This window comes from Lagenorhynchus albirostris, chromosome 18, assembly GCF_949774975.1.
Source record: "Lagenorhynchus albirostris chromosome 18, mLagAlb1.1, whole genome shotgun sequence".
Lineage (NCBI taxonomy): Eukaryota > Metazoa > Chordata > Mammalia > Artiodactyla > Delphinidae > Lagenorhynchus > Lagenorhynchus albirostris.
The window spans coordinates 69,287,096-69,308,089 of record NC_083112.1 but is presented as its reverse complement, the minus strand read 5'-3'; the positions used below and the strand labels follow the sequence as shown (position 1 = coordinate 69,308,089).

The following is a 20,994-nucleotide window of genomic DNA, read 5'->3' as shown; positions in this document are numbered from 1 at the left end:
GATGCCATAAAAAGCACTGTCACACTTTCATGTATCTAAAGGAAATATCTTCTTTAAAATATAATTTATCATATATTATTTTGAGCTTTACAAAAATGAAATCACACTGTATATGATGTAAAAAGTTCAAGTCATAAGAACTATACAAGAATTCTGAAATTTTAACTAGTGTAATTGAAGTTGTTTTTCCTTGGGACAGATTTTTAAATCACTATTTAAAATATTATTTGGGAATTCCCTGGTAGTCCAGTGGTTAGGGCTCCACGCTTCCACTACAGGGGGCACGGGTTCTATTCCTGGTCAGGGAACTAGATCCCACAAGCCACACAGTGCAGCCAAAAAACCGAGCAAAAAACCAACTATTATCTGTATAGCCCTTTAATGTTTTTAATAAAGTATTCACACACGCTTTATTTTGATTCTTAAAGCAGTCTTCAGAGAGTGATAACGTGATGGCACATTTGAGGAGGATTGGTGTCAGGCTGGCCGCATGCTTTACCCAGAGCCGCTAAGCCAGTCAGCGATTTAACCCCAAACTCAGGCCCTGTGACAGCAGAGATGAACACTTGGTTCTTTACGTCCCTGCCCTACAGCTCACAGAGGGCCAGGGTCTTTATCGTCAGCTCATTCAACCTCTATCTTAAACTGCTCTCCTTTGGCTCTGCTTTCTGAGAAGGGCATCTCTTGAGAGTGAAGGCAGAGATGCAGTGGGTGAGGTTAGATCAGATGAGAAGTTTTGAAAAGCTCATGGCTGAGGTTTGCTGGGCAGTGTTGAGGTGTCTTTGGAGGCCAGGGTGGAAGGGAGCCCGTCTCCATATGGAACCAGTGGAGGGGCTGGAGAGGTGCAGACATGAAGAGTCAGATTCACCTAGGAGTTGGCATGTTTCCTGAGAGTTTGGCAAAAAAGGAAGATGGAGTTTGGAGAACTGAGAAGAGTGTATTTGAATTGATAGGCCATGAAATTCCATCTAAACCAGACAGGGAGAAATTTGAAGTAAAGAAATGGCTATTGCCAATGGATTTAACATTACAGCACTATGGTTTTACTCCAGATTTCAAATCCACAGTATTTGTATTTATGGACACCTTAGTTTAGCCACGGTAAGTGGTGACTCTTAGAGCTTTTATTTGCTGTAGGTTTTTAAATGCATGTAATGTCATTTTTATTGGTTTTTCCCAACCCCTAATTCTCCATAAGACCTTGATCTCGTTGGTCATGATTTTGCCAACCAGTGTACTTTTTAGAAATTTAACTCCAACATTAGGTAGGTCCAAAATTTGCTATGTATTGATGTCATTTTAAATATTGTTAGAACTTTGAATAGTTGAATAAGTTTTAAATGAAACTATACAGCGAAATACTAAAGGATTGTGAGATCAGTGGGTTTTTCAGAAGATAAAACTCCTCTATATTTTATTCCTATTTGAATGGGAAAAAAAGAAGCAAGGAGATTGAGTAGGTGAATAATTAAGGCAATTAAAACTGAAGGAGGTGTCACTTTTGTACTCAGTGAATACCATCAAGGCAAATCTTCTGTTTTACAGCTGACTGGTAGTAAGACACAGCAGGGACACCCTCAGTAAAAAGGTTGAGCTACTATATAAGTTATCAAATGCATTTCATTTTGAAGGCAAATCTTTTGTAGTGAAAGAGTTCTGGAAACCAGCTAAAGATAGGTAAGATAGATGCAAATTATATTGTAAAATGTAAGTCGTATGTCAATGACCTGAGTTGTAGTCTTCACCACATTTTAAAAATTTTAGTGTCTATATTTTTAAAGTAAATACATGTTTTACATGTGTTTTAATACACAGTAAAAAACATACATTAAGTATAAGGTAATTTTTATGTCCACCAAAAACCCATACACGAATGTTCGTAGGAGCATTCTTTATAATAGCCAAAAAGTGGAAACAACCCAAATATCCCTCAACTGATGAGTAGATAAAATGTGGTATATCCATCTGATGAAACATAATTTGGCAATAAAACGGAACGAAGTGCTGATACAGACTACAGCATGGATGAACCCTGACCTCATGTTATATGATTCCATTTATAGAACATGTTCACAGTAGACAGACCCATGGGGACAGAAAGCGTATTTGGTTGCTGAAGGCTGGAGGACGGAAGGATGGGGAGTGACTGCTATGGGTACATAGTTTTGGGGGATGATGAAAAAGTTCGTAGGTAGTAGTGATGTTGCACAACTGTGAAAAAACAAAACCACTAAATTGTCTACTTCAAAAGGTGAATTTTATGGTATATAAACCATATCTCAACAAAGCTGTACTTTAAAAAGTTCAAAAAAAAGAATATTTACCCCCTTCCCTAGTTCCTCAGTCCTTCCCATTCCAGTCCTCAGAGTTCCAACTTTATTGTATAGGCTTTCAAGCATTTTTACGCACACAAAACATATCTAGATATGTATATTACAAGTAGAATCATACTGCATATTCTGCTCTCTCTCTGTTAATGAAAACCTAGATGTTTACTCACCTACTTTTTTAAATATGTAATTTCCTTAACCTAAATTGATATCCACACATACTAAAAACCAAAACATGCTTTGGGTCATCAAGTTATCAAAGAGCATCCATGATACATATTTTTTAAAGGCTAAGAACTACTTTACAAGGTCTAGACAAGAACTTTCAGCCTGTTATTTCAACATAGGAGAATACCCTTGCTTTGCTTTCACCTAACTCTAAGAAGATCTATCAGAAAGAGATTTGGCATCCGAAGTGGGGCCTTGAGAGAGAGAGAAGGATGTCCTGTCATTGAGGAACCAGCCAACTCTATGGTGTGGGCCCTCGGCGGCCCTGGTGGAAGCGTGGTCCCAAGGATGCTGTTCACCCCACCTGGGATCAATGGTTAAGGGGTGCTAACTGGAACAAAAGAGAAGCTGCAAAAATACTTGTTTATTGCCCTTCCTCCCCATTTTGATGATCTTATTTTTATTCAAGTCTCCCAATCTCAGTTTATGGCAGGAAAGTACAGCACCAAAATGTAAGGCCACTAAGAGGGAAACTACAATATTAGATGCTTTGGTAGGAATATTAAGGAATATTGCGGATAAATGTGGAACTGAGACCTGAGCCAAGGGTGGCTTTAACAGGGTTTCCTGGCAGATTGGACGTAGGATGTGAGGAAATGAGAAGGACCAGAGAGATGTCTATGAGGTCCTTGGCCTGAGTAACTTGAAGAATGGATTTGTCATTTTCCAAGTTGGGAAGAAGTGTAGGAGGAACAGGTTTAGGGAGCAGGGCATGAAGACTTTGATTTGGGACATCTAATGTTTGAGATCCCTGTTAGATAGACACCCAAGGGGAGATATGGAGTTGATTCTGGATGTAGGGCTGGATATACAGATGTGGGTGTCATCACTACGTAGACCGTATTTAAAGGGATTATAATGGATGAGATCAACCAGTTAGTGAGTGTTAAGAGACAAGAAAGAGATCTGAGGACCAAGCCCCGAGGCTCTGCAACATTTAGAGATTCGGAAATTGAGGAGAAACCAGCAAAAGATCCTGAGAAGGGCTGGTGTGGAATTGAGTGGCCCTACAGTGAGGTGCTTAGACCCTTCAGTGATCCAAGACGTTGTTCTCTGCTCTTAGGTGTGTTTTCTCCTGCATCATCCCTGGAACAGCTCACTTCCTCACACTCTGGTCTTATGGCTTTCACCTTCTACCCTGGTTCGCGCCCTTCCCTTTGCTCCCACATACCCAAGGAATACATCACACTATGATTAGAAAGAGGTACTCTTCAGGCTAATGATTTTCAATACCTTCCTTCTCCATTCAGGGAGCATCACTGCAGTCTCTTTAGTCAGTGCATTTCTTTCCCACTTTACTTCTGTTCGTTCAGAGATGTTCCTTCCTTGGAATATCAATGTGCTTATAATTACAACTCTGACTTTGTCATGACCCCTTCTTGCGCCTACCAGACGCATAGCCAGTCTCCATTTATTCGTTCACCTCCAGGTCCTACTGCTAACAGTGTGATTTTTCACTGTAGCTTCCACTTGAAATTCATTAGAGATTTTTTTTAACATCTTTATTGGAGTATAATTGCTTTACAATGGTGTGTTAGTTTCTGCTTTATAACAAAGTGAATCAGCTATATGTATACATATATCCCCATATCTCATCCCTCTTGTGTCTCCCTCCCTCCCATCCTCCCTATCCCACCCCTCTAGGTGGACACAAAGCACCGAGCTGATCTCCCTGTGCTATGTGACTGCTTCCCATTAGCTATCTGTTTTACATTTGGTAGTGTATATAAGTCCATGCCACTCTCTCACTTCGTCCCAGCTTACCCTTCCCCCTCCCTGTGTCCTCAAGTCCATTCTCTATGTCTGCGTCTTTATTCCTATCCTGCCCCTATGTTGTTTAGAACCTTTTTTTTTTTTTTTTAGATTCCATATATGTGTGTTAGCATATGTCATTTGTTTTTCTCTTTCTGACTTCCTTCACTCTGTCTGACAGTCCATTAGAGATGCTTTTGATTGATTTTGTTCTACCCTGATGGGGCAGAGTTGTTTGTTCCAGATCACGTCCTGTGCAGCTGGGCCATTCTCAGGTTAACTGCTCATCCCCGATTCAATTAGCTGCAGCCAGGCACCTGCAGCGTGAACAGAGCCTGACCTGCATAGGGTGTTTAATATGTGATTATGTCATTAGACACAGAAAAGTAAAAGCACTTGTAAATGCAGTCTTTACCCCTATTTACATCTGTAGGATTGGGCTTTGGGGGTAAAATAGCAAAAATCACAGACCTTCTGTCCCGAAAACCTACAGAAACAAATAAAACAATTAATTATCAGCCTGGAAAACATTATACCAGCAGTAACCACACAAAGAAAAGGCCACAATTTCATACCATTATCTTTGAATAGCAGCTAGTAGGAAAGATGGAGGGAGGAAGAGAGAGAGAGAGAATCAGAGGGAGAGGATGAACACTCTAGGCTCATGCCTGAAGCCTGTTTTCCAGAAGTTGAGAAGAAATTGGAAAAGCAAATCGTAAAATATGTTCTCATCTCCCTCAATTTGAAAGCCTCAGGCCGTGGGGATGTTCAGAGCCCTGGAAAAGACATCAAGAATCTCCCACAGGTGTAGATGTGATTGATACACCCCATTTTACCAGAGGCAACATAAACTTGTAGGTTGCACCATTTTTATTTTCCCAGCTGGGAAGAAGGCTTGAGAGTGAAAGCAAAATGATCATAATTTCTGAAAACTAGGAATGTCCCATAATAAACAAAAATTCAGCATAGTGAAAGGATGAAGAGAAAAGAAGAAAACAGAAACCAGGAGGGAACAGGAGCCCCAAGGAGAGCGTGATGGGAGAGACCCAGCTGTCCTCTCCTGGTACCCAGAGGACCAAGACCAACAGAATCAACCCGTCTTTGCCCTCACCTGGAGTCAACGGAGGGCTAGTGATGCTGGAAGGAAGCCGGTGAATTAGAGGAAGTGAACACCTGTTACTGATGGGCTGGCAGCACTAAAGATTTCCAGAATCTACCCACAGTGGGGAAATATCTGGAGCCCGATATTTCAAGCATAGCTGCCCATGGCCTCAGCTAATACTTGTCTCCCTGCAAACCCCTCTCCTCATACTGAGACAGCAAAACATAGAGAAGAAAATCTAGCTGACAAATTGAAACAGGACTCTGATAATGGGCATGAGATTCTGGGATCACTTTCTGACACTATATTAGAGGGAATAAAAGATCTAGATGAGAAAGTTAAAAATGAAGGCTTTGCATTTGCAGCAACATGGATGGACCTAGAGATTATCATACTAAGCAAAGTAAATAAGCGAAAAACAAATACCATATATCATTTATATGTGGAATCTAAGGCAGACATAGAGAACAGATGTGTGGACACAGTGGGGGAAAGGGAGGGTGGGATGAATTGGGAGATTAGGCTTGACAGAAATACACTACCATGTGTAAAATAGATAGCTAGTGGAAACCTGCTGTATAGCGCAGGGAGCTCAGCCTGGTGGTCTGTGATGGCCTAGTTGGGTGGGATGGTGGCGGAGGGGAGGGAGGTCCAAGAGGGAGGGGATGTGTGTACGGGTATGGCTGATTCACTTTGCTGGGCGACAGAAACTAACACAACATTGTAAAGCAATTATACGCCAATTAAAGATTAATTAATTAATTAAAATACAACACAAATGAATATAATCTATGAAACACAAACAGACTCACAAATATAGAGAACAAACTTGTGGTTGCCAAGAGGGAGAAGGGTAAGGGAAGAATGGATTGGGAGTTCAGGATTAGCAGATGTAAACTATTATATATAGAATGGATAAACAACAAGGTCCTACTGTATAGCACAGGAAACTATATTCACATGCAGCAGAAATTAAACGCAACATTGTAAATCAACCATACTTCAATAAAATTTAAAAAAAAAAAGACTTTGACAATTGTGGAGCAGGTCTAGAAGGTAATTAGTCCAAATTGAAACAGCAGTAAGAGGACTCCAAGGAAAATGTCTGAGAGTAAGAATCAGATGGTTTCTGGGTAATTGAATGCTCCAAGAAGAACATGTGTAGGAGAGGAAAAGTGGAATTTATTCTAAACAGTAAGTAAAATGTGTGATAATCTGGAAGCTATTTAAGGTAGAAGGAGGAAAGCATATATTTCTTTTCCCAAGGAAACAGGGAAAAAAACAATCAGAAACTCTCAACCAAAACAAAACTAAACTAAAAATTTTGTAAGAACACTGTGATTCAAATAAAGTAAGTTAAACTGGGCCAGATTCTGAGAAATAAGGGGAAAGTAAGAAAACGGCCTCCACTTAACCTTGAACATTTACCTTCTAGTACCAAACATATCATAATACTGAGGCCTGAAGGAGGAAGTATTATCCTAGAACATTACCAGGATAACAGTATTACATAGCAATATTTTCATAGTCAACATATCAACTATCAATCTATTGATTATCAATGTACTGACAACCATGGAAGACCCAATCATGACTAAAAAACAAAATGTAAATATTGTTGAACAGAAGTCACTGTCTAAGGTAGATAAATCAAGAAATACTGAATGGGGATGTGGGTAGCACCACCAGAAGTAGAAACAAAAGTGGTTAAAGGCAGTGGCTTCTGGGAAGTGGGACTGAGATACTGAAGCATATGGCCATTGCTTATTATCTGTTAAGAAACCCATCATCAGGCTTCTTTACTATGTAACTTTTTTTTTTTTTTTTGCGGTACACGGGCCCCTCACTGCTGTGGCCTCTCCCGTTGTGGAGCACAGGCTCCGGACGTGCAGGCTCAGCGGCCATGGCTCACGGGCTCGGCCACTCCGCGGCATGTGGGATCTTCCCGGACCGGGGCACGAACCCGTATCCCCTGCATCGGCAGGCGGACTCTCAACCACTGTGCCACCAGGGAAGCCCTATGTAACATTTTTAATCATATGGTATCACTTTGATTAAATTTTTGAAAAGTAATATTAAGAATGAGCTTAACAAGAAATGGACAGAAACTATATAAACTGAAATCTTTGTCCAGAATCTTGAGTAAAGACTTGATAAATGGATAAATGGAAAGATATGCCTTTCTTTGAGACTGGAAGATAATATCAATTTTTCTTAGATTCGTGTGATTCCAGTGAATAAAACAAGAGGATATTTTGGGGCAATTAACATATAAAAATAAAAGAATTTTGAAAACAAAAGCTTAGGAGGAGGGGCTAGTAACTCTACCACTTATTAAAATGTACAAAGATTAGGCAGTTTGGAGATGAAATAAATAGATGGAAAAGAACAGAAAGTTTAGAAATAGAATTGAATGTATATGAGTATTCAATGTATGATGCCAGGGATTTTTCAAATTAGTGAAGAAAAGACAGATTTTTAAAATTATATTGTGCTTAATCAACTGATCACCTATTGAAAAGAAAAATAAGATTGATTTCTGTCTTATTTCTTATACCAAAATAAATTCCATATTTAAACTGATTTAAACAGTGATTTCTGGTGCAAATGTTAAGCATAATAAAATAAGGAAACTTATGGGTACATTCATATCTAATCTTGCAGTGAGAGAAGTCTTTTTAAGCAAAATATAAACACCTTAAATAAAAGGAATGGCAAATTAAACCACATAGAAATTTAAAATTTATTTTTGTAAAAAAATACTGTTAAAAGATAGGGAAAAATATATGGCAGATATAAGATTAATTTTCTTAATTTATAAAGAGTTGGTTGAAGTCAATATGGGGAAAGTAAAGGTCAACAGGATAGGAAATGGCATAACACATGAACAGGGAGCTTGGAGAAAAGAAACAGCTTCTCCAGGCCTTTGTTCATGACCCCCTTCTCCACCATTTAAATTCTACTCGTCTTCCTCATGAAAGTCAGTTGCTATCATTTTCTACAAACTATCTTGACTCACCCAAGAGGAATATATCTGTCCTTCCAACTTGCTTCTTATAGCTTTGCCATATTTCTCTTAATGCGCCGTATTTTTCGTTCTTCCATTTCTTAGAGTTGGCCATATTCATCTTTTTCTTCCACTCCTATTATAAATTTCTTAAGAAGCCGTGTCTTCCTCATCTCAGTCCCCAACACATCAGGTCTTCAGGAACCACTGATAATCCATGTCCAAATAAATAATGTAAACAGGTTCTTCAAGGAACGCGGATCCTGAAGACAATATAAGTCAGTAAGTGTATTTGATTCACATCTCAAACAGACTGTCACTGGGATTTAAATTTCCAGATAAAATCTCAGCAAAACTGATAAAGTACCCCTCGTGCAGGACACAACTTATTTTTCAGCCTGTAATAGAAGAAGTATTTCATGGCCCTACCTTTCACTGGTTTATTCATGTAAGTGACTATAAACACCAATCACGTTGTAACAGAAAGCTTTGCTCTCAAATATAATTCACAGCATCTCATAGTATGTATGCACTTTCAGGGGGCTGAGCTGGGCAGAAGTGAGACGTTTTTTCTTTTGAAACTCTGCAAAGAGTAGAGGATAACCCGATGTTCTTGGTCACATTGCTTATCTCACAGCAACAGGTTATAAACCCCTAGCTTCCTGTTCCCGAGCATTTACTGGATGCGTAATAGCTGAGTATTCGTGAAAGCTAATGCCGTAGATGAAAACACATTAAGTTGGTTTCTGCCCAAGGCAGCGGAAAGGTACCTCTGAATTTTTGGCCTCTAGGTAACCAAGAATAAATCTGTTGGACTTAATCACAAGCTTTCCTGTCACTTTTGGGGAAAGAAATCCATGTCCAGAAAAATTCCTTTTTTTTTCAAAACAGGATGTTTTTCAGAACATCCTGGTAGGTGTTTTGACTCTTCCCCCTTTTACTGTAGAGTCTCTTGGATGTCCACACACTTTCACGCCGGTGACAGCTCTGTTGAAGAAGATCTGATATTTTTATGTGAATCATCTTTGGAACTTGTGTTGCTTGCATTCAGATATAATAAATATTCAATAGAAAAAAAACACAGGGAAAAAATAATTGCCCTCAATGATAGGTTCTGGCATACTTATGAGGTTAAACGATGTGTTGAAAAATTCTCTGAAGCATTTTTAGGATGAGTTAAAGCTAGTGTTCTCTTTGGCACCCTGTTGAGGAAAGTATTATACTGTCCTTGTTGATGCCGTGTTCAAGTATCAGTAACAACATACTTCATACTTTCATTAATGAAACACTTTGTAGGATGATGATATTATAGAAAAATTAACTCAAGGAGAGGTTAAGTGTTTCACACATGGACAAAGGGTAAGAGAAAAAACTTATCTCCTAGCTCAAGATTCATTTATCAATGCATTGTTCCTTTGTTCAAACAGGCCTATTATGTGCTGAGCATTGAACATCGCACTTGTAAAAAAAAGTTAATTTACTTATCCCTAGTAAAGAAAACTGCTAAGAGAGCTTACTGCGCAATGAGGCCTGGGAAGTAGTAGATTCCAGACTTCACTGAACACAGGAAGCAATACTTGGAAAAGTACTTGCTTTGGAATCATAATGCCTGGTGCTACTTCTGTTAGTGCCACAAATTAATAGAGTGACTTTGGGATAATCATCCATCTTTAAGCCTCTTTTTCCTTATCTTCAAAAAGAATGAGTCAGGGTAGGTTATCTTTAGGATCCATTTTGCCTCTAAGATACTATCAGTGTAACAGAGCTTTTATCTTGGCCTAGTCCATCTTTGTATTAGCCTGGACCTTATTTCTTGGAATCCCAATACCTGAGAATTCAATTTATGTCTTCCATTTTACTAAAGTCTGTAAAGATTTTTTTAGAGTCAATAGATTCCAATTGTCAACTTTCCCCAACATCATCATAGGTTCTCATTAAGAAACATTTATTGACCACTGACATGTACAAGATACATGAGTCAATGATGGAGATATATATTTAATGAGAAAAACATGTAGGAATGAAACTAACCAAAGATCTTTGCAGAGAGAGAATGAGTCTTTTAGCTAGGCTGGCTTTTGTTGGAATGCTCTAGTTTTAATTATTTATATTATTTTATTTTTGATCTTGGGGTTTCTTCCATGGTCTTGACTCTGTCTTGAAAATTTTTTTTAAAAATCATGAAAAATGCGATCATCTTTATTAAGTTGCTTAGCATGGGCATATCATTTAGAAAAATTTCTTTTTTAAAGAGTCTCATGTTTTTAATATAACTGAAATAATTTGATAGATGGATACTATAAAAGTAAAATTAATGTTATTATTCTCATTTGCCTTTAGACAATCAACTGTAATTCACTATAAAAATAAGTTGTGCTTAACAGCAAAAAAAAAAAAAATACAGCAATCCGTTGGAAATGTTAAATAGTTAGCTTGCTAAAAGGGAAAAACAAGAAAGGCAATAAGCAAAGGTTCCTGAATTTTGTTCTGATTTGATCAGCAGTATTTACCACCAACAAAGCTAATTTTAATTCAGAGTAATTATTTTAGTTTTCCACATTGAATAGCTAGATATCAGGCTTTTAGAATCTTTGTTCTTAGCCCTTTCCTATCTGTCGAATGAAGGCTGTTTTTTCCCTGCTGAATCAATAATATTGAAATCAAAGTCCTCAACACCATATACTAATTCTAAGTTGCATGTAAGCCCAAGGCTACTGTTTAATACTTCCATTCTTTTCCTCTGTAGGCATTTATGTCCATGTTCCAGATCCTTACCCAGGAAGGATGGGTTGACGTCATGGACCAAACGCTAAATGCTGTGGGACACATGTGGGCACCAGTGGTCGCCATCTATTTCATTCTGTATCACCTCTTCGCCACTCTGGTGAGTTTAGCATTTCTTTTCAATTATGTCTTACAATTCATAATGGGATGAACATCAACAGATTTTTGGCCTGTTGTCAATTTCAGAATCAGAACCAAAGAACCAAGGTAGAGTAGTCCCGTTGGATGAGATCCCTTCCATTCTAAATGTATATGAGCCAAAGAACTACTTGAGGAACTAGATTTCAGATCTAAGTAAGAAGTTGTCTCCATCAAGGTCAAGTGGTTTACATGAGGGAAAACAAGATAAAACAAAATGGAAATCCCACATCCATGTACTGACTTATCCATCTCTAAGCATTCACACCCTCAGCGATCTAAGGATCAAACCAGAACTACATTATTATTTTTTTTTATCATAGAGAGACACTCTCTTCAGTTTCACTGCATCCTCTTCACAGATGTAATGAAACTGAAAACAGAAGCTGGAGACCTCAGGGTGCAGTCAGTTAATTAGAAACTAGCTCAGTGTTACTACACTTTGTATGACTAAAAGAAACACATGGGGAAAAAATAAAACACATGGCTGCAAATATTGTAAAAAGCGTGATAAAAACTGAATACCAAAATCCAGGAAAAATTTTCCTCTGTCACACAGACTTTTCTCTTTGATGTATTTCTATTAAAAAGAAAGGAAAAAGTTATGAAATATGGCCTATGACATACTAAGGGATGTAATCCTTAGGTCTTTCTAATGACAAATGTACATCTCCATATAATAAATTTGTACATATTTAAGAACCAAATTTAATCTCTAATATTATGCTAAGAGTTCCAAGGTAAGGACCGAGAATGTTACCCTTCATCAGGAACACAGGAAATAAAAACAACTGCTACTCTTTATTGGGTGGCAAAATTCTTTATAATTTTATTCCTAATATCTGGAACAACAAAGTTAGGTCACATTCCCACATTACAGATGATGAAACTGAGGAGTTAATTTGCCCAGTGTCACAAAGAGTGTAAATGTTAGAGCCAGAACTTTCCCAAGTCTGCCTGGTCTCAAAGCCCGGGGTCTTGCAACTATTTGTTGCTGCTTCCCTAGATTCTGAAGCTTGTCATTGTCACTGAAAATGTCTGCAGCAAATCAAACCTCTGCCCAAGTCACTAAGATAAAACAAATTACATACAGCCTCTAAGGTCCCTTCCAAATCTAAATGTCTATGAATCAAATAAATGCTGGAGAAACTACATGCATTAAACTAGAGGTCGCATTTGCTATAGACAGAGACCTTCAAAACGATAACACGTCCATCAAAAGGTGTATGAGGATACATTGTTATGTGGCGGAAGGTCCTGGGCTCAAATAGTGGAATCACGTAGAAATAGTTTTGGCATTTTTTACATGGGGTGACTTTTAAAATATTCACAAAAGGAAAGAACACTGAGCAGTGGGAATGGAGGTCTGGCTTCTAAAGATGAATCTGGCTGCACTGGTGTTGGCAGGCACTTGGCCCTAAGGTCTTTGCATCCTCCCTGACAGGACCTCTAATCTGTGTCATTCATTCATTCATTCATTCATTCATGAACTCAACTAATGTTTATTAAGCACCTACTATGTGTTTAAGTTGGAGACTGTTGATCATGGGTTAAATGCAGGATAGACGGTTGAAATCATCTACGTATGGGAATAATCTGTCTGATTGTTGTTCTGTTAAAACAATATAATCTTCTGCTCTCCCCACTGCAGATTTTTCACACTTAAAGATTTGATTCTTAAGTCAGAGACTAACACAATATGTAAGCAGGAAGAAAAATGATCTAGCCTAGTAAATTATTTAGCAAAGTAATTTTTTTTCAAGTGGATTTCTACAGGGATCACTAATATAATGAAATAAAATATTAAATCTGGTAATAGACTTCTTGGGCATTCTAAATTTTCCTTATTGGGCCAAAAACATGGCATTGATTTTGGAACACTGAAGCACTTGCAAGGACTGCTGAGATTCACTTGAGCCTTTAGGAATCTACAGAGCACAGCTTGAAAACCCATATCTAATTACACACCTTCATTCTACTGATTTAAGTGTCTGCCCGAAACACTCATTGTACAGTAATTTTTTTCATTGTGATTTTCAAAAAGTAGTTCTAAAACTGAAAATTGAAATCGTTCTTTTGATCATAATTTTTTCAAATCTGTAAAGCAATTGAGAATTGAAAAGTCTACATGTCAATGAGGGCAGTCTGGTAAATATGGTGGAGTACCAGACTACAGACTTGAAGTCCAAAAACCTGGATTCAGGATCTCTCTCTGCTGGTCACTAGATGTGACTTTGGGAGAATCAGACAACTTCTCTGATCTCTGTGTTGTGTTATATCTGAAAGTGAGAATAATAAGGCCCAACACACCTAGTTTCCAAGGTTGCCATGTACATATGAGGTGAACTTGTATTTTTGAGGATGTTTTAGCCATGGTGTAAGAGGATGGTCGTAACTCTCACCAACACTGAGTTCCTTCAAGTTTAAATAAGATAGTATGAGCATTTCAAGCTATATATTAATAAATGCTAAAATGTTATTGTTATTTCAGATGTTTTTAATTTATACAAGTAAAGTATTATTGATCAGTTTAAAGTATCATTTATGTCCAAGTCCGTCTCTCTTTTCATCTTTCCCCACGCCCCTTCTCCCAGACAATGACTATGATGAATTGGATATGAATCTGTCTTCCAGTTTTTAAATCATATTTTACTAAATTTAGCATACTATCAACTCTGAAAAGACTCGTATTTTGTGTAACATTAACAAAAAAAACAACAGTTAAAGTATACACATAGATTGTAAGGTGCATCCCAATTTCAGATTGTTAAAGTGTGAAGATAAATGTGCACCTTAAAATCAATGGATTACAGTAGTTTCCCACACATATATGTATCCATTAAAAATATAGAATGTTTTTAATTTAAGGTTATCATCTACAGACATTTTATACCCTTAGCTTTTAAGATCAGTATTATTTTTCAGCTTGAGGGTACTGCTCCAGTGCACTGATGGCCATCCTTGGGGGAGATGGGAGATGCCTGGTGCGCACACTTCTCTTGCTGTTATGACCCTACTCCATGCTGAGGCCAACTTACCTTTCATCATGTGTTTCCCTCCTTACAAATCATTAGGAGTAGCAATTTTTAGAATAAATAGTATCAAACTCTACATGTGTTCTCAGTTGAGTTTTTGATCAAGTATTGTTTTTGAAATCTTTTCATCTTAATACACATAGAGCTAATTCAGTCATTAGTATATAGAGTCATATAGTAGTCCATGGACTGAATATGCCATGTTTGCTTCTCAGTTCCCTTCCTGGTAGATATTTAGGTTGTTTTCCAATGTTTTGCTCTTACACTGTTGCAACTAATATGCTCGTACTTTGTGTCCAGTTGTGTGAGTTTCTTTAGGGTATATGCCAGAAAGTATCAATAGAATCCAGGGTCCTGGATGCTGCCCAAATGGCTCCATTGCACAGGTCTGCAAACCCACACACCAAACCTGGTCCACAGGCTTTATTTCTACAGCTTGTGAGCTAAGAATGGTTTGTGCATTTTATTTTTTTTAATTTACTTTTATTTATTTTTGGCTGTGTTGGGTCTTCATTGCAGTGGCTTCTCGTTGCAGAGCACGGGCTCTAGGCACGGGGGCTTCAGTAACTGCAGAGCGCGGGCTCAGCAGTTGTGGCACATGGGCTCAGCAGTGGTGGTTTGGAGGCTCTGGAGCACAGGCTCAGTAGTTGTGGCACATGGGCTTAGTTGCTCCGCGGCATGTGGGATCTTCCCAGACCAGGGCTCGAACCCGTGTCCCCTGCAGTGGCAGGCAGATTCTTAACCGCTGCGCCACCAGGGAAGCCCAGTTTGTGCATTTTAAATGGTGTGTAGGTCCATACGCAATATCCTCAGTGTTGCCTCTTGGCCCTGAAAGCCTAACGTATTTGCTATCTGGAACTTTAATTTGCAGACCCCCGTTCTACAGGCAAACTGCACTAATTTACAGTCCCACATGCAGTGGTTGAGAATTCCTGTGTTCTTACATTCTCATGTATACTGGATATTGTTAGACTTTTAAGATTTTGATAGTCTTGTGAGTTGAATGGTGATATCTCTTTGCCTTAACTTGCGTTTTGGGGGTTTCCATGGTTATTAATAAGGGAGCACCTCTTAGTATGTTTATTGGCTGTCTTCTTTGTGACTCACCCAATGGTGTGCTTTCTCTCTCTTCCTAAAAGCAAGTTTGTCTTTCTTAAATCGTTGTTGTAGTGCTACATAGATTCTGGATATTATCCATTAACTACTATATATGTCGCAAATATCCTCTCTCAGGTAATATTTTATTATTCCAATTGGTCTGTGATGGCTTTTGACGTTATATTTTGATGTGGCCAGAACTATCAGTTTTTCACTTAAGGTCAACATTTAATTTGGACTCATGTTTAAGAAATTCTTTCCCACCCTGAAGTAATAAAAATATTCTCCCCTATCTTCTTATAATTATTTAAAATTTTTGCCTTTCATCTTTAGACCTTTAACCCATCTCAACTTACTGTTTATATATAGTATAAGTTGGATGAAATGCATTATTTAAACAAAACAAATCAATTTTTCTCATCCAGATTTATGTGACATTTTTAAAACTTTGAGATGTGTAGTTGGTTTCATCTACAAAGCAAAGAGGTCAATTCAGATTTCCTAATTTATAAATAATTTTTTTAAATGAGAAGTAATTAATTCAGTGAAAGAAAACACTATAATTAAATTTTCAAAACTGCAAGTGTTACTTCTGTACTACCCCAAAAGTCTAGGGACTGAAGTCACTTCCCCAGGTCACTGGAGATTTTGCTTAAACATTATCGACAATTGCTTTATTATCCTGTATGTCCTCAGACTGTCAGTCACTATCATGAGCTCTATCAAGTTAGCCTAATTCGATTCAGCACAGTTTTACTGAGTCTCAGCTACTCTGTATAAGTACTAACCTATGTATAAGGCCGTAGTGGGAAAGGGCTTAATCTCTGTCCTCTCTGAGCCTAAACTAGTCCAGAAGTTGGACTGGTAAACACAAACACACAGATAAAAGCTGTGATTCAAGACCTAATGATACAAGTGATAAGAGGCACGAGGGCATGCTGTTGCTTGCAGTGTGATCGATGCACATGATAAACATTTGCTTCCCAATCATTCCAGGTCAACCTGATCTGAAATTCTTAAAATATTGGCAGGAAAACAGCTGGAGATGGTTTGTGGACCAACATACAAATGTGTGTGAAGGTGATAAGCCTGTGTTACATATGAATCGCATAACCTTCAAAACTGAACATTTAGAAGTTAAAATCTCTATTCCATAAGTCTGTCTTTAGGCTTGGATTTAGCTTTAAAAGAGCATTTTTGTTAAATGTATGAGTTTTTAATTTTTTTGTAAAATACTACAAAAGATTTTAACCCAAATTGGAAAAAATTTTTAAAAGTCCACTTAAATATACAAGCTCTGATTTGATTTTTACCCACGCAGGCCGGTGGAGCCACACAGCCTGGGGAGCTCCTGATTTAGTCTTCTCAGGGACAAACAGGCATGTGCCAAGCAGAAAAAAACAAGAAATGCTCTGCTGCAGTTTGTTCTGGAATAAGAAACAGCAGGCCATTCCATCGCCCCCTGGGGCCACCAGTTTGTCAGCCCACAATGAAAATCAGGCTTAAGTGTATAGCAAATGCATATTTATAGCCATTATCTACTGTTCCTGTAAAATGTCTCTCTCATTCGCCAGGTGTATGTTCTGTATTTCTGTCCTGACTGATTGCAGTTTTGCCAAATGCTTATGAAATCTATCTTTTCCCCCACTTTTGCCAATGATTTGGGGATAAGAACGATAAAGACAAGCAGTTGAAAGACTCTTTTTTTTCTTTCAGTGTTTTCCCCTTTATTATTGTTTCAAAGGAAAGCCCTGTGATGGGAATACTGAGAGAAAATGTAATTAAGCATTCATTGTGTATAGTCTTTTTGTTACCTTTGAAGTGCTTACATTAACACAGCAATCTCTTGATTTTGCTTCTGTAGCAGCAGCTTTCAGAAAATAGTCGTATTTTGCTGACAAAAATGGGCATTCCAGAGTGTAAATTAAATAACTTGATTATATAGAATTCATTTAAAAGTGCATCTGTGGTGAGCATTTCCCATTTTACATTGCTCTGATTACACTTGACTTTTTGTTGACCTATATGAAAAATGAAATTGTTTCTAACTACAGCCTGCAAGACAGCTTAGGAGAGTGTGATTATAAATGGTAAAAAGGAAAAGAAAACCACAAGATGATGAGGTGTTGACCAGATTCCTGCTGTGCTTCTACTGTATCCTTGAAAATAATGTTAAAAATAGAAATTATTAATAAAGTTCACAGTAGAGAAAGAAATAAGATTAAAGGTGACATTTCAGTTAAAGGGCTATCTTTAAGCTATATAAAAAGGAAAAGAAAATAATAAGAGGAAACTTTAGAAGAGAAATGGAAATGAAAAAGGAAAGGTGGATAGGGTGGGTGCAGGACTATATGCAGAGTTGGAAAGAATGCACAACAGGATTGGAAGCTACAGAGATAGAAATTCTCAATCAAGAAGACCCATTCTAAGATGGTAAAGCCACCCTCTTGAGAAAATACACCATAACTTTCAGCAGCCTGAATCATGCTAACCTAGCCTCTCCCTTCAGTAGACAGAGTGAGAACCCTTGTGTGTTGCACAGAGGGGTTGTGTCACAACAAAATTGGAGGAAATAATGATGCTGGGGAACACACTGCTTCAGTCATTTATTGAATTTCATTGAAATGCATTATGGTTAAATGGAAGAAAACCAAGTTAATTATCTGTGGTTAAAGGTATCAAACTTAAACATAGCAAATACGTTAGCTCAGGTGAATCTGGCTTTTTCAGGAGTGAGAGGAGAAGTTAGAGGAGAAGAGAGGTCGTGAGGAATCACAATGGCTGAACGCCTCCTACCACATGCGGCGGGAGCCATATTGAACCTGGAGACATTGGTTTTGAAACCCACTAAGCTGGAAGGTCAGCACCCCACCAAGCAGTAGCTACCCCATTCATAAAAATTCTAGGAAGGAGACTTGCCAGGCTTGCAGAGATCTGATTTTCCACACCAAATGCATTGTCAATGCCAAAAATATCTTGAGAATGGGTGTTGTAATCTGAGAAAAATAAAGAATTAGATACCTGGACTATCTTAATAGCTATTCTCGACTTTTACATTGAAATCAATGGTTCATGATGTATCAATATTGATCACAAAATAAGGAAGTGGATGTATTACATCCATTGTATATTGCATGATAGAGCAAATACGTGTGTTGCATATTAATATAATGCAGTGTTATAGATCTGTTAAAAGTGGCAAGTAGCCAGTGCATGAAAATATAAATATGAATTTCTTGTTTTAAAGCATTGCACATACTAAATACCGCTGTGTTGAGAGTATATGTGTGCTTTATTTAACAAAGCTCAAGAGGAAATGAAAGGATATATCATTAGCCATTTTTCCCCTGAAATTACATCTTTACGAAAAAATAGTGATTTAGAATTCCATGCCCCATTATAAATTTAAATATTATATAAATTATGAAAGATAAACAATGCACACAACGGGTTGACTGTGTAATTTAGAACCAGCAAAGCATAAAGGTAAAAGGGTTTCATGCAAATGATGAAGCTCTTGTGATTCAATGTGACAAATCCCTGTAAAAATCCTCTTGTTATATCAGTAGCATTTAATATAAAACTGTGAACCTCATTTAATGGCTATGAAAAGCCTTTTGGCACAGTACGGATGGTACTGGTAGTAGGCAGACATTGGCTGAAAATAAGACTCAGACGTCAACGTAATGGGTTCAGGTTAACGAGCATTACCTCAGCTTTCTATAAAAACAGAACAAACAACAGCAACAACAAAAAGCAACACTGAGAGGATTGAGGAATAGTTCTTGCTTTCAGAATTAGGATCTGTCCCCCACTCCCATTAATATGGGGGATGGGGGGAGAAATGGCTGACACCCAAGTCAGCCTGCGAGCTCAAGTCCAAGTCCGCACAGCACTGGTTTGTAGGAAAATAATGTCTCACTGACAGTGTAAATTAAATATGATGGAAACCAAGCTGCCACCCTCCCTTCACTTCTGTTTCTTTGTCACGGTGGTTATTGCCAACTTATTAGAGTCTGAGAAAAAAACTACAAAGTAATTCTCACCTCCTGGCAATCAGCTGCAGACCTAGCCTCCCCGGCATCTTCTATTTCCACTCCAGAGAAACATCAAAGCCAGACCCCAAGTGCCAAGTCCTCACTTTAGCACAGGGCCCTACTCGTCAGGAACACGGTGACAAGGATCCATAAACGTCCGTGTCCACACAGAGTTTCAAGGAAACTCGAACTCCACACACATTTTTAAATACGGTTTCTGTTTTTGCCATCACGTCTTCATGTTAACTAAGCAGGAAAGGCTGAACATTCAGATAGTGAATGAACCTAGGTTTAATGAAGTTTAAAGCAAACTTTAAACTTTCCCATATATTGTGCTTAAATTTGTTACCAAAACCCTCCCCAAGAGCTTGTCTCAACGCTGTTAGCGAGGGGCTTTCTACCTGCAAAGCCCCTTCAGCAAAGCCAAAGTGTTTCCTTTTTGAGTCTTGCCTTCTCTCTACCATGAAAATCAAACTCTTATCTCCATGAAAAAGAGAATGTGCAGCTAGAATCCCCCATCTATTTCTCTGTCCTTCTGCCCTGAGGGTAGCTTTTTCCTCTTTCCTCCAAAAAGGAGGTATAAAATGTACTGTTTTTTAAATTAAGGTAACAAAACATTACATATTTAATAACTTTTGTCAAACTGCACTTAACAGGATCCCGTTACTATTTCAATGAGCCAGCTTAAAATAACTGCATTACCTGCATAAAAAACCAGAACATCTGAAAGGAAAATTTTACCAGAGAAGAAAAGAACGCCATCATTCTGTGATTATTGCAACCTCCCTCTCACACCTCCCGACCTCCCTTGGTGGCATTTGGGCAAACTGCCAGCCCCCAGGCCTACCTCTCAGGCTCCCCCAGCCTCCTGCCAGGCATCCATGCTCTGGCCATACTCACCTGCTCACCAGGTCCCTAGTTAGCCCCATACTCCCAAGGCCCTGTCTTCCCTCATGCCACCTGGAAAGACTTTCTCACAATTCCCTTCCTGCCAGAAACCTCCTTCTCCTTGGTATCTTGCTATCCTGGTAGCACCTGGCTGGACTCATGACCAGCCCCTCATGATCTTAGATGAGCAGCGTTCAGAAGAGGCACCCAGACACATCGGCCCAGCTCAGCTCTGAGAAGTCGGAGTGCTCAGGTGGCACAGGACCGAACCTGGGATACCCTGGTTGAGTTTAGTTTCTGGTTGTCAGTCTTCACACACGTGTGCCCCCGCTCCAAGCCCCTGCTCCCATGTTCCTTCACATCCCTGCTTTCTGAGGGGAAATAACGTTTTCTGGGGATGAAGCATGAGGGAGGCAGAAGGGCCCAGAGAGAGACAGGGAGGCGGTGCATTTCGACAATGGTGGCACGTCACACCATCGTTGGTGTGTTGACAACCAAGACCTGCAACCACTTCTTGTCTGAACTTGATGGGGAGAGAGCCTTGCTAGGGGCCGACACAGACAAGGGGCAGCCCGCAGAGAGCTGTGTAGCTGCC

General features: G+C 38.7%; 1 protein-coding gene across 1 annotated transcript in view; it reads left to right on the top strand.

The window, feature by feature from the left end:
• NALCN (sodium leak channel, non-selective) overlaps positions 1 to 20,994 on the top strand; it is a 293,862-nt gene that overhangs the window by 162,545 nt on the left and 110,323 nt on the right. The window contains exon 14 of the mRNA XM_060129171.1: positions 11,166 to 11,303. Coding sequence (XP_059985154.1) covers positions 11,166 to 11,303 — 138 coding nt within the window. The remainder of the gene's footprint in view (positions 1 to 11,165; positions 11,304 to 20,994) is intronic.